This window comes from Chiloscyllium plagiosum, unplaced genomic scaffold (genome assembly GCF_037043375.1).
Source record: "Chiloscyllium plagiosum isolate Xiang-an unplaced genomic scaffold, Cpla_swu_hap1 HiC_scaffold_46, whole genome shotgun sequence".
Taxonomy (NCBI): domain Eukaryota; kingdom Metazoa; phylum Chordata; class Chondrichthyes; order Orectolobiformes; family Hemiscylliidae; genus Chiloscyllium; species Chiloscyllium plagiosum.
Window position 1 is genome coordinate 8,986,474 of NW_028270184.1, and position 14,350 is coordinate 9,000,823.

The following is a 14,350-nucleotide window of genomic DNA, read 5'->3' on the forward strand; positions in this document are numbered from 1 at the left end:
GAGTGTGAGAGCAAGTTCAGAATGTGTGTGAGAGAGTGTATGTGCATGTGTGTGTATGTGAGCCCGTGTGTGTGCATGTGTGTATGTGTGCGACAGAGTGTGTATGTGTGCAACAGAGTCTGTATGTGTGTCTGTGTGAGAGTGTCTGCATGTGTGTGAGCCCATGTATGTGCGTGAGTGTGTGTGTGCGACAATGTGTGTGTGTATGTGAGCCCGTGTGAGTGCATGAGTGTATGTGTGCGACAGATTTGTGTGTGTGTGTGTAAGAGAATGAGTGTGGGTTTGTGTGCAAGAGAGGATGTGTGCATGCGTGAGTATGTGTGTATGTGTAACTGTGTGTATGTGTGTGTCTATGAGTTCATGTGCGTGTGTGTGAATGAATGTATGTGTGTGACAGGAGTGTGTGTAAGTATGTGTGTGAGAGACAGAGTGTGAGTGTGTGCATGTGTGTATGAGAGTCTGTGTATGTGTGTGTGTGAGAGAGAGTGTGAGTGTGTGCATGTGTGTATGAGAGTCTGTGTGTATGTGTGTGTGAGAGGGAGTGTGAGTGTGTGCATATGTGTATGAGAGTCTGTGTGTGTGTGTGTGAGAGACAGAGTGTGTATGTGCATGTGTGTATGAGAGTCTGTGTGTATGTGTGTGTGAGAGACAGAGTGTAAGTGTGCATGTGTGTATGAGAGTCTGTGTGTATGTGTGTGTGAGAGACAGAGTGTGAATGTGTGCATGTGTGTATGAGAGTCTGTGTGTATGTGTGTGTGTGAGAGAGTGTGAGTGTGTGCACGTGTGTATGAGAGTCTGTGTGTATGTGTGTGTGTGAGAGAGAGTGTGAGTGTGTGCTGTGTGTATGAGAGTCTGTGTGTGTGTGAGAGACAGAGTGTGAGTGTGTGCATGTGTATGAGAGTCTGTGTGTATGTGTGTGTGAGAGAGAGTGTGAATGTGCATATGTGTATGAGAGTCTGTGTGTATGTGTGTGTGAGAGAGAGTGTGAGTGTGTGCACGTGTGTATGAGAGTCTGTGTGTATGTGTGTGTGTGAGAGAGAGTGTGAGTGTGTGCTGTGTGTATGAGAGTCTGTGTGTATGTGTGTGTGTGAGAGAGTGTGAGTGTGTGCTGTGTGTATGAGAGTCTGTGTGTATGTGTGTGTGTGAGAGAGAGTGTGAGTGTGTGCATGTGTGTATGAGAGTCTGTGTGTGTGTGAGAGACAGAGTGTGAGTGTGTGCATGTGTGTATGAGAGTCTGTGTGTATGTGTGTGTGAGAGAGAGTGTGAATGTGCATATGTGTATGAGAGTCTGTGTGTATGTGTGTGTGAGAGAGAGTGTGAGTGTGTGCACGTGTGTATGAGAGTCTGTGTGTATGTGTGTGTGTGAGAGAGAGTGTGAGTGTGTGCTGTGTGTATGAGAGTCTGTGTGTATGTGTGTGTGAGAGAGAGTGTGAGTGTGTGCTGTGTGTATGAGAGTCTGTGTGTATGTGTGTGTGTGAGAGAGAGTGTGAGTGTGTGCATGTGTGTATGAGAGTCTGTGTGTATGTGTGTGTGTGAGAGAGAGTGTGAGTGTGTGCATGTGTGTATGAGAGTCTGTGTGTATGTGTGTGTGAGAGACAGAGTGTGAGTGTGTGCATGTGTGTATGAGAGTCTGTGTGTATGTGTGTGTGAGAGAGAGTGTGAGTGTGTGCACGTGTGTATGAGAGTCTGTGTGTATGTGTGTGTGTGAGAGAGAGTGTGAGTGTGTGCTGTGTGTATGAGAGTCTGTGTGTATGTGTGTGTGAGAGAGAGTGTGAATGTGCATATGTGTATGAGAGTCTGTGTGTATGTGTGTGTGAGAGAGAGTGTGAGTGTGTGCATGTGTGTATTAGAGTCTGTGTTTATGTGTGTGAGAGAGAGTGTGAGTGTGTGCTGTGTGTATGAGAGTCTGTGTGTATGTGTGTGTGTGAGAGAGAGTGTGAGTGTGTGCATGTGTGTATGAGAGTCTGTGTGTATGTGTGTGTGAGAGACAGAGTGTGAGTGTGTGCATGTGTGTATGAGAGTCTGTGTGTGTGTGTGAGAGACAGAGTGTGAGTGTGTGCATGTGTGTATGAGAGTCTGTGTGTATGTGTGTGTGAGAGAGAGTGTGTGTGTGCATGTGTGTATGAGAGTCTGTGTGTATGTGTGTGTGAGAGAGAGTGTGAGTGTGTGCATGTGTGTATGAGAGTCTGTGTGTGTGAGAGAGAGTGTGAGTGTGTGCATGTGTGTATGAGAGTCTGTGTGTATGTGTGTGTGAGAGAGAGAGTGTGAATGTGTGCATGTGTGTATGAGAGTCTGTGTGTATGTGTGTGTGAGAGACAGAGTGTGAGTGTGTGCATGTGTGTATGAGAGTCTGTGTGTATGTGTGTGTGTGAGAGACAGAGTGTGAGTGTGTGCATGTGTTTATGAGAGTCTGTGTGTATGAGACAGAGTGTGTGCATGTGTGTATGAGAGTCTGTGTGTATGTGTGTGTGTGAGACAGAGTGTGAGTGTGTGCATGTGTGTGTGAGAGTCTGTGTGTATGTGTGTGTGAGAGTGAGTGTGTGCATGTATGTATGAGAGTCTGTGTTTATGTGTGTGTGAGAGAGAGTGTGAGTGTGTGCATGTGTGTATGAGAGTCTGTGTGTATGTGTGTGTGTGAGAGAGAGTGTGAGTGTGTGCATGTGTGTATGAGAGTCTGTGTGTATGTGTGTGTGAGAGAGAGTGTGAGTGTGTGCATGTGTGTATGAGAGTCTCTGTGTATGTGTGTGTGAGAGACAGAGTGTGACTGTGTGCATGTGTGTATGAGAGTCTGTGTGTATGTGTGTGTGTGAGAGAGAGTGTGAGTGTGTGCATGTGTGTATGAGAGTCTGTGTGTATGTGTGTGTGAGAGACAGAGTGTGAGTGTGTGCATGTGTGTATGAGAGTCTATGTGTATGTGTGTGTGTGAGAGACAGTGTGAGTGTGTGCATGTGTGTATGAGAGTCTGTGTGTATGTGTGTGTGAGAGAGAGTGTGTATGTGCATGTGTTTATGAGAGTCTGTGTGTGTGTGTGTGAGAGAGAGTGTGAGTGTGTGCATGTGTGTATGAGAACGATGTGTATGTGTGTGTGAGAGACAGAGTGTGAGTGTGTGCATGTGTGTATGAGAGTCTGTGTGTATGTGTGTGTGAGAGACAGAGTGTGTATGTGCATGTGTGTATGAGAGTCTGTGTGTGTGTGTGTGTGTGAGAGACAGTGTGAGTGTGTGCATGTGTTTATGAGAGTCTGTGTGTGTGTGTGTGAGAGAGTGAGTGTGTGCATGTGTGTATGAGAACGATGTGTATGTGTGTGTGAGAGACAGAGTGTGAGTGTGTGCATGTGTGTATGAGAGTCTGTGTGTATGTGTGTGTGTGAGAGAGTGTGAGTGTGTGCATGTGTGTATGAGAGTCTGTGTGTATGTGTGTGTGTGAGAGAGTGTGAGTGTGTGCATGTGTGTATGAGAGTCTGTGTGTATGTGTGTGTGTGAGAGACAGTGTGTGTGTGTGTGAATGTGTGTGTGAGAGTCTGTGTGTATGTGTGTGTGTGAGAGAGTGTGAGTGTGTGCATGTGTGTATGAGAGTCTGTGTGTGTGACAGATAGAGTGTGTATGTACATGTGTGTATGAGAGTCTGTGTGTATGTGTGTGTGAGAGAGAGTGTGAGTGTGTGCATGTGTGTATAAGAGTCTGTGTGTGTGTGAGAGACAGAGTGTGAGTGTGTGCATGTGTGTATGAGAGTCTGTGTGTGTGTGAGAGACAGAGTGTGAGTGTGTGCATGTGTGTATGAGAGTCTGTGTGTATGTGTGTGTGTGAGAGAGTGTGAGTGTGTGCATGTGTGTATGAGAGTCTGTGTTTATGTGTGTGTGAGAGACAGAGTGTGAGTGTGTGCATGTGTGTATGAGAGTCTGTGTGTGTGTGAGAGACAGAGTGTGAGTGTGTGCATGTGTGTATGAGAGTCTGTGTGTATGTGTGTGTGTGAGAGAGTGTGTGTGTGTGCATGTGTGTATGAGAGTCTGTGTTTATGTGTGTGTGAGAGACAGAGTGTGAGTGTGTGAATGTGTGTGTGAGAGTCTGTGTGTATGTGTGTGTGTGAGAGAGTGTGAGTGTGTGCATGTGTGTATGAGAGTCTGTGTGTGTGACAGATAGAGTGTGTATGTACATGTGTGTATGAGAGTCTGTGTGTATGTGTGTGTGAGAGAGAGTGTGAGTGTGTGTGTATGAGAGTCTGTGTGTGTGACAGATAGAGTGTGTATGTACATGTGTGTATGAGAGTCTGTGTGTATGTGTGTGTGAGAGAGAGTGTGAGTGTGTGCATGTGTGTATAAGAGTCTGTGTGTGTGTGAGAGACAGAGTGTGAGTGTGTGCATGTGTGTATGAGAGTCTGTGTGTGTGTGAGAGACAGAGTGTGAGTGTGTGCATGTGTGTATGAGAGTCTGTGTGTATGTGTGTGTGTGAGAGAGTGTGAGTGTGTGCATGTGTGTATGAGAGTCTGTGTGTGTGTGAGAGACAGTGTGAGTGTGTGCATGTGTGTATGAGAGTCTGTGTGTATGTGTGTGTATTTATCGGGAGGAATGTTTATATTGCTCAATGTGCCTGTTAACTAATGATTCACTATCAGAAAAGCAGTTTTATATTATATTGCTTTGAAGAAGCTGGTTAATAAATCATCTTGTTGAAAACTGAGTGAGAGAGGGAATTGATTGATTCAGCTTACACTGTAAACAGAGCCCAATGTGATGACAGTGATGTCGACATCTCCTTGATGAGATCCACATTTCACCTTCACAGCTTCTCCAAGGAGAGCAGATTTCCTCCAACTCCCCACTAACCTTCTAATCTCAATGACAGGTCTCCCTGGACCAGTTCCACACTGACGATGAGATTTACAAACTGTCCTTGTTACGGGAACCTCGCACATCCAAGTCAGCGGTGAGTAGGGAGATTTGTTCATTGGGTTCGCATTCCAAAACCCCAGCTCCAACTCCACTCAAACTTCTTCCAGGCAACCCAGCTCATAAATGAATGAACATACTCCGAGTGTGGTAATCAGGGAACACCACACTGTCAGAGGGTCAGTACTGAGGGAGTGCCGCACTGTCGGAGGGTCAGTACTGAGGGAGTGCCGCACTGTCGGAGGGTCAGTACTGAGGGAGTGCCGCACTGTCGGAGGGTCAGTGCTGAGGGAGTGCCGCACTGTCGGAGGGTCAGTACTGAGGGAGTGCCGCACTGTCGGAGGGTCAGTACTGAGGGAGTGCCGCACTGTCAGAGGGTCAGTACTGAGGGAGTGGACACTGTCGGAGGGTCAGTACTGAGGGAGTGCCGCACTGTCGGAGGGTCAGTACTGAGGGAGTGCCGCACTGTCGGAGGGTCAGTACTGAGGGAGTGCCGCACTGTCGGAGGGTCAGTACTGAGGGAGTGCCGCACTGTCGGAGGGTCAGTACTGAGGGAGTGCCGCACTGTCGGAGGGTCAGTACTGAGGGAGTGGGCACTGTCCGAGGGTCAGTACTGAGGGAGTGCCGCACTATCGGAGGGTCAGTACTGAGGGAGCGCCGCACTGTCGAAGGGTCAGTACTGAGGGAGTGCCGCACTGTCGGAGGGTCAGTACTGAGGGAGTGCCGCACTGTCGGAGGGTCAGTACTGAGGGAGTGCCGCACTGTCGGAGGGTCAGTACTGAGGGAGTGCCGCACAGTCGGAGGGTCAGTGCTGAGGGAGTGCCGCACTGTCGGAGGGTCAGTACTGAGGGAGCGCCGCACTGTCGGAGGGTCAGTACTGAGGGAGTGCCGCACTGTCAGAGGGTCAGTACTGAGGGAGCGCCACACTGTCGGAGGGTCAGTGCTGAGGGAGTGCCGCACTGTCGGAGGGTCAGTACTGAGGGAGTGCCGCACTGTCAGGGGGTCAGTACTGAGGGAGCGCCGCACTGTCGGAGGGTCAGTGCTGAGGGAGTGCCGCACTGTCGGAGGGTCAGTACTGAGGGAGTGCCGCACTGTCGGAGAGTCAGTACTGAGGGAGTGCCGCACTGTCGGAGGGTCAGTGCTGAGGGAGCGCCGCACTGTCGGAGGGTCAGTACTGAGGGAGTGCCGCACTGTCGGAGGGTCAGTACTGAGGGAATGCCGCACTGTCGGAGGGTCAGTACTGAGGGAGTGCCGCACTGTCAGAGGGTCAGTAGTGAGGGAGTGCTGCACTGTCGGAGGGTCAGTACTGAGGGAATGCCGCACTGTCAGAGGGTCAGTAGTGAGGGAGTGCTGCACTGTCGGAGGGTCAGTACTGAGGGAACGCCGCACTGTCGGAGGGTCAGTACTGAGGGAATGCCGCACTGTCGGAGGGTCAGTACTGAGGGAGTGCCGCACTGTCGGAGGGTCAGTACTGAGGGAGTGGGCACTGTCAGAGGGTCAGTACTGAGGGAGTGCCGCACTGTCGGAGGGTCAGTACTGAGGGAGTGGGCACTGTCAGAGGTTCAGTTCTGAGGGAGTGCCGCACTGTCGGAGGGTCAGCACTGTGGGAGTGCCACACTGTCGGAGGGTCAGTACTGAAGGAGCACCGCACAGTCAAAGGGTCAGTACTGAGGGAGTGCCGCGCTGTTGGAGGGTCAGTACTGAGGGAGCCCCGCACTGTGGAGGGTCAGTGCTGAGGGATTGCCGCACTGTCGGAGGGTCAGTACTGAGGGAGTGCCACACTGTCGGAGGGTCAGTATTGAGGGAATGCCGCACTGTGGAGGGTCAGTGCTGAGGGAGCGCCGCACTGTCAGAGGGTCAGTACTGAGGGAGTGCCGCACTGTCGGAGAGTCAGTACTGAGGGAGCGCCGCACTGTCAGAGGGTCAGTACTGAGGGAGTGCCGCACTGTCGGAGGGTCAGTACTGAGGGAGTGCCGCACTGTCGGAGAGTCAGTACTGAGGGAGTGCCGCACTGTCGGAGGGTCAGTACTGAGGGAGTGCCGCACTGTCGGAGGGTCAGTACTGAGGGAGTGCCGCACTGTCGGAGGGTCAGTACTGAAGGAGTGCCACACTGTCGGAGGGTCAGTACTGAGGGAGTGCCGCACTGTCGGAGGGTCAGTACTGAGGGAGTGCCAGACTGTCACCGGGTCAGTACTGAGGGAGCGCCGCACTGTCAGAGGGTCAGTACTGAGGGAGTGCCACACTGTCGGGGGATCAGTACTGAGAGGGTGCTGCACCGTCGGAGGGTCAGTACTGAGGGAGTGCCACACCGTCAGAGGGTCAGTACTGAGAGGGTGCTGCACCGTCGGAGGGTCAGTACTGAGGGAGTGCCACACCGTCAGAGGGTCAGTACTGAGGGTGTGCCGCACTGTCGGAGGGTCAGTACTGAGGGAGTGCGATACTGTCAGAGGGTCAGTACTGAGGGAGCGCTGCACTGTCACAGGGTCAGTACTGAGGGAGCGCCGCACTGTCGGAGGGTCAGTACTGAGGGGGTGCCGCACTGTCAGAGGGTCAGTACTGAGGGAGTGCCACATCGTCAGAGGGTCAGTACTAAGGGAGTGCCGCACTGTCAGAGGGTCAGTACTGAGGGAGTGTCACATCGTCAGGGGGTCAGTACTAAGGGAGTGCCGCACTGTCGGAGGGTCAGTACTGAGGGGGTGCCGCACTGTCAGAGGGTCAGTACTGAGGGAGTGTCACATCGTCAGGGGGTCAGTACTAAGGGAGCGCCGCACTGTCGGAGGGTCAGTACTGAGGGAGCGCCGCACTGTCAGATGGTCAGTACTGAGGGAGCGCCGCACTGTCGGAGGGTCAGTGCTGAGGGAGTGCCGCACTGTCGGAGGGTTAGCTCTGAGGGAGTGTTGTGTAGGGGTATTAGGAGTAGGGGAGGCCATTTGGCCCCTCGAGCCAGCTGCAGTGTTCAATAAGAACCAAATTGATCTGATTTCTCACAATCCCACTGATACCTGATAACTATCTCCTCTGTCACTGATCAAAATCTATCGATCCCATCCTTAAAAACAGTTTGGGTCCGTTTCCATCATCATAGAATCCCTGCATATGGAAACAGACCATTCAGCCCATCAAGTCAACACCCAACCTCCGAAGTGCATCGCACCAGACACATCCCTACTCTTTCCCTGCATTTCCCACGGCCAATCCACCCTAACCTGCACATCCGTGGACACTATGAGACAATTTAGCACGGCCAATCTACCTTAACCTGCACATCCCTGGGCACTATGGGACAATTTAGCACGTCCAATCCACCCTAACCTGCACATCCATGGACACTATGGGACAATTTAGCACGGCCAATCCACCCTAACCTGCACATCGCTGGACACTATGGGACAGTTTAGCACGGCCAATCCACCCTAACCTGCACATCCCTGGGCACTATGGGACAATTTAGCACGGCCAATCCACCCTAACCTGCACATCCATGGACACTATGGGACAATTTAGCATGGCCAATCCACCCTAACCTGCACATCGCTGGACACTATGGGACAGTTTAGCACGGCCAATCCACCCTAACCTGCACATCGCTGGACACTATGGGACAGTTTAGCACGGCCAATCCACCCTAACCTGCACATCCCTGGGCACTATGGGACAATTTAGCATGGCCAATCCACCCTAACCTGCACATCCCTGGGCACTATGGGACAATTTAGCATGGCCAATCCACCCTAACCTGCACATCCATAGACACTATGGGACAATTTAGCACGGCCAATCCACCCTAACCTGCACATCCCTGGGCACTATGGGACAATTTAGCACGGCCAATCCACCCTAACCTGCACATCCCTGGGCACTATGGGACAATTTAGCATGGCCAATCCACCCTAACCTGCACATCCCTGGGCACTATGGGACAATTTAGCATGGCCAATCCACCCTAACCTGCGCATCCCTGGGCACTATGGGACAATTTAGCATGGCCAATCCACCCTAACCTGCACATCCATGGACACTATGGGACAATTTAGCACGGCCAATCCACCCTAACCTGCACATCCCTGGACACTAGGGGACAATTTAGCATGGCCAATCCACCCTAACCTGCACAGCTTTGGACTGTGGGAGGAAACCGGAGCACCTGGAGGAAACCCCACGCAGACACGGGGAGAATGTGCAAACTCCACACAGAGAGTCGCCCGAGAGTGGGATTGAACCCAGGTCCTAGCGCTGTGCGACAGTGGTGCTAGCCACTGAGCCATTGTCCCGCCTCTATTTGAGGAAGGACGGTGGTTTCCTCATGAACTCAAAGACTCATGAACCTCTTAAAAGAGTTTCTTCAAATCTGCCATAATTGGTGACCCACGCCAAACCCCCCCCATCATTTCTAAACAGTGACCCACCCCGTCTCCCACCCTACCCACCCTCTGGGATCTGGATTCTTCTGCAAGAGGAGAATTTTGTCTGTTTTGTTTTTAAAGAGAGGTTTTAAGACAGAGGTCTCGACCTGGCTACTTGGCATGCCTCTAAATAACTCATGATGGCATTTTGTACAAAAAGTTGGAACAATAGATGCAGCCTGGCTGGGTGTGGCCAGCTCTCACAGATATGTAGCTTATTTTTTTAGGCTTCACATGACACAGTTGTTGTTGGAGTCTCAACAGGGTTGGAAGCTGCAGGAGGTTTCCAAATGTCAAAGGTCTCTTTTCCCTCATAAGAGGCTGAGAACCCAGAGCAGGAGTAGGCGATCAGATCCTTTGAGCCTGCCCCGCTATTCAATAAGATCATGGTCGGTCTTTTCATGCCTCAGCTTCACTCACCCACCCGCTCTCTGTAACCCTTAATTCCTCTACTGATCAAAAAAAGTCTGCTCCCCCTCATTATGCCCTCTTGTCCAAGTTTCACACCTTGCACCCTCCCACCAAGTGGAAATATCCTTTCTGCACCTATCTTAATTATTCCTTTCATAATTTTACATGTTTCGATAAGATGCCCCCCACCCCCCACCCCAATCTTCTGAATTCCAATGAATATAATCCCAATCTACTCAGTCTCTCCTCCTAAACCAAGCCCCTCAACTCCACGATCGACCTCTCGGTTACAGGGAGACTGTAGGGTTTCTCTCTCTGCTGCTGGGTTACCCGTGAGATAAATCTCTTTTTCCGAATGCGCCTCTTTTGCCAAGTGTGTGTGTTCATGGGCTGTTACTACACTGGAACAGATAATTAGTAATAATTACTGTATCTGTCATTCTGTTAAGGTGTCTGATAGCTCACCTTCATTTAGTGAGCATTTTAACGACAGTGTTTACAAAAATTGTCTTGTGTTTAACATCTAGAATGTCCGCTTCCCATCTAACTTTAAAATAAAGAAAGGTGAGGGTCTGGCCCGCTTCCTTAAGAGATGTTGAGTGGGTCTGATCTGATCCATAACATGACTCCCCCTAATCTTCCATTCAATTCCCCTCCCAATAAAACATACAGCGCTAACAGTGTTCCTGATGATCTGTGCCTAGCGGACTGACTTTCTGTTATTCACACATTAGGACACTCAGAGGTCACCACACCTCAGAGTTCTAAAACCGCTCACTATTTCGATAATATTTAGGGGAGGGACGGTGGCTCACTGGTTAGCACTGCTACCTCACGGCACCCCTCAGGTGACTGTTCTCCCCGGGTCTGTGTGGGGTTTCCTCCCACGGTCCAAAGATGTGCAGGTTAGGGTGGATTGGCCGTGCTAAATTGTCCCATATTGTCCAGGGATGTGCAGGTTAGGGGGGATTGACCATGCTGAATTGTCCCATAGTGCCCAGGGATGTGCAGGTTAGGGTGGATTGGCCGTGCTAAATTGTCTCATAGTGCCCAGGGATGTGCAGGTTAGGGTGGATTGGCCGTGCTAAATTGTCCCATAGTGCCCAGGGATGTGCAGGTTAGGGTGGATTGGCCGTGCTAAATTGTCCCGTAGTGTCCAGGGATGTGCAGGTTAGGGTGGATTGGCCGTGCTAAATTGTCCCATAGTGTCCAGGGATGTGCAGGATAGGGTGGATTGGCCGTGCTAAATTGTCCCATAGTGCCCAGGGATGTGCAGGTTAGGGTGGATTGGCCGTGCTAAATTGTCCCATAGTGCCCAGGGATGTGCAGGTTAGGGTGGATTGGCCGTGCTAAATTGTCCCATAATGCCCAGGGATGTGCAGGTTATGGTGGATTGGCCGTGCTAAATTGTCCCATAGTGCCCAGGGATGTGCAGGTTAGGGTGGATTGGCCGTGCTAAATTGTCCCATAGTGCCCAGGGATGTGCAGATTAGGGGGATTGACCGTGCTAAATTGTCCCATAGTGCCCAGGGATGTGCAGGTTAGGGTGGATTGGCCGTGCTAAATTGTCCCATAGTGCCCAGGGATGTGCAGGTTAGGGTGGATTGGCCGTGCTAAATTGTCCCATGGTGCCCAGGGATGTACAGGTTAGGGTGGATTGGCCGTGCTAAATTGTCCCATAGTGCCCAGGGATGTGCAGGTTAGGGTGGATTGGTCAGATATAAATGTTGTGTAATAGGGAAGGGGTCTGGGTGGCATTCTCTTCGGTGGGTCAGTGTTTAGTTTAGTTTGGGATTATGGGTCAGCACGGACTGGTTGGGCCGAGTGGTCTGTTTCCATGCTGTAGAACTCTATGACTCACTACATCTTGCCCCTCACCCCATTTATGCCAGGTCTCTGGTTGCTATTTGCCATCCAATCTTCTGCCTATGACAATGAACTCTCCCCGGCAGTTTGAGCTTTTATTTTCTGTACACTCTTTGATGAGCCCCCTTAGCAAATGCCTTCGGGAAATCCAAATACCAGACATCTACAGGTTCCCCTTTATCCACAGCGCGAGTTATCTCAACAAACCGCAATGCCCTGTGTACTCATGGCTTCCCTTTCACAAGACCATGTTGACTCTTAGAGTCATATAGATGTCCAGCACGGAAACAGACCCTTCCGTCCAACTCATCCACACCGACCAGATATCCTCAATGAATGCCTCTTAAATGTTGTCATTGTACCAGCCTCCACCACTTCCTCTGGCAGCTCATTCCACACACGTACCACCCTCCGGGTGAAAAAGTTCCCCCTTAGGTCCCTTTTATATCTTGCCCCTCTCACCCTAAACCTATGGCCCTCTAGTTCTGGACTCCCCCAATCTGGAGAAAAGACCTTATCTATCTACCCTGTCCATGACCCCTCATGATTTTATAAACCTCTATAAGGTCACCCCTCAGCCTCCAGGGAAAACAGCCCCAGCCTGTTCAGCCCCTCCTTGTAGCTCAACCCCTCCAACCCCGGCACCATCCTTCTCTGCACCCCATCAAGTTTAACAACATCCTTCCTATAGCAGGGTGGCCAGAACTGAACACAGTCTTCCAAAAGTGACCTCACCAATGTCCTGTACAGCCACAATATGACCTCCCAACCCCTGTACTCAGACTCAGCCCGATTACCTTGAGTTTACCCAAGTTCCCTGTTGTAACATCTTTAAAAATAGCTTCTGACGGCTTCCCGATGACAGTAGTGAAGCTCAGTATCCCACAGTTCCTTGCTTCCTGTCTCCTTCCCTTTCTCCGAAAAAGAGGGCTGGTGTTCACTTTCTTCCAGTCGAATTCGAACTTCCCTGAGAGCCTCGGGGAATTCTGGGAAATCAATTAGGAGTTTCGGAGTGGGAAGGAACCGAGAGAGAGAGAGAGAGAGAGAAAAATTGGGATTAGGATTAGGCCATTCGTCCCTTCGAATCGGCTCCCCTGTTAAGTATGATCGTGGTCAGTTCTCTACCTCAGTGCCACATTCCCTCTCCAACTCTGGTATGCCCTGATATCTTGAAAATCTAAATTGAATTGAATCGATTGTCCCGTGTACCGAGGCTTTGTCTAGCGAGCGATCCAGGCAGCTCACAGAGTTAAGCAGCATCGATAGTAAATAATAGGGAAACAGCGGCAACAACAAAAACACAGGGACAGGCGAATGTTTGTGAGGCCATTCAGTATTCTAACAGCAGGAGGGTAGAAACTGTTTGGAAACCGGCTGGTGCGTGTGTTCTGGCTTCTGTACCTTCTCCCCGATGGTAGAGGTTGTAGACAAACATTGCCAGGGTGGGCTGGGTCTTTGAGAACGCTGGCGGCCTTCCCTTGACCCTGGGAGATGGATTCTGTAGATGGGAGGTTGGCCTTTGTGATTGTCCGGGCCGAGTTCCCCACTCTCTGTAACCATCTCTGATCTTGAGGGGGACAGATGCCGTACCAGGTAGTGAGTCAAGATTAGAGTGGTGCTGGAAAAGCACAGCAGGTCAGGCGGTGTCCGAGGAGCTGGAAAATTGACGTTTCGGGCAGGAGCCCTTCATCAGGAAGGGTTCATAGATCCATGAAAGCTTTTCCAGCACCACTCTAATCTTGACTCTAAATAGACAAGGTCTTTTCCCTGGGGTGGGGGAGTCCAGAACTAGAGGGGTGTCGGTTTAGGGTGAGGGGGGAAAGATATAAAAGGGACCTGAGGGGCAACTTTTTCACACAGAGGGTGGTGCATGTGTGGAATGAGCTGCCAGAGGAAGTGGTGGAGGCTGGTACAATGACAACATTTAAAAGGCATCTGGATGGGGACATGAATTGGGAAGGGTGTAGAGGGATATGGGCCAAGTGCTGGCAAATGGGACTAGATTGGGTTGGGATATCTGATCAGCATGGACGGGTTGGACCCAAGGGTCTGTTTGCAGATTGTACATCTCTATGGATCTATGAATCCCCTCACATGACAATCCTACCATCCCCAGTGTCATACTAGAGATCCACTTCACTCTCTCTTTGGCAACTGAGGTAGGAAGACCAGAATAGAACACAGTACTCCCAGTGTGGTCTCACCGTGGCGTAACTGCGGCCTGACCACAACACAGACTACGAGGTACTCGGGGTCCCGTTACGGGTGTCTGAGGGGTGTCAGGTGCACGATATCTCGAGGGCTAATGATGTTTTTCTCTCTCTTTGCAGCCCTCAAGCCCAACACCACCCAAATCTCTGGTTATTGAGGAATGGGCATCAGCTGTCAAACCCAAAACAGACCCTGAGCTCATCAACAAGCACATCCTCAAGATGGTGGAGGTAGGTGAAGCCTTGGGCCTAAGGGCCAGAGTCTGCCTGTAACAGTCTGGGCAACCGGGTCCAATGCAAAGTGGGGTTGTGCGGTTCCGGTATTTCACCGCACACGGGGTAGAGTGGGGAATCCCCGAGGAGGCGAGATATTAAATCACATGTGTGTGTGTGTGTGTGTGTGTGTGTGTGTGTGCGTGTGTCTGTGCGTGCCTGTGTGTGTGTGCGTGTCTGTGTGTGTGTGTGTGCATGTGTGCGTGTCTGTGTGTGTGTGCATGTCTGTGTGTGTGTGTGCTTGTCTGTGTGTGTGCGAGTCTGTGTGTGTGCCTGTGTGTGTGTACGTGTCTCTGTGTGCA

At 51.0% G+C, this 14,350-nt stretch overlaps 1 protein-coding gene across 5 annotated transcripts in view; it reads left to right on the forward strand.

Moving 5' to 3' along the window:
- The window catches only part of LOC122546658 (RAS guanyl-releasing protein 2-like), a 129,882-nt gene that overhangs the window by 90,449 nt on the left and 25,083 nt on the right, over positions 1-14,350 (forward strand). For 4 of the 5 annotated variants that reach the window (XM_087983696.1, XM_087983695.1, XM_087983694.1 and 1 more), the window contains 2 exons: positions 4,842-4,922; positions 13,896-14,006. In XM_087983696.1, coding sequence (XP_087839822.1) covers positions 4,842-4,922; positions 13,896-14,006 — 192 coding nt within the window. The remainder of the gene's footprint in view (positions 1-4,841; positions 4,923-13,895; positions 14,007-14,350) is intronic. The other variant, XM_087983692.1, reaches the window with a different exon arrangement.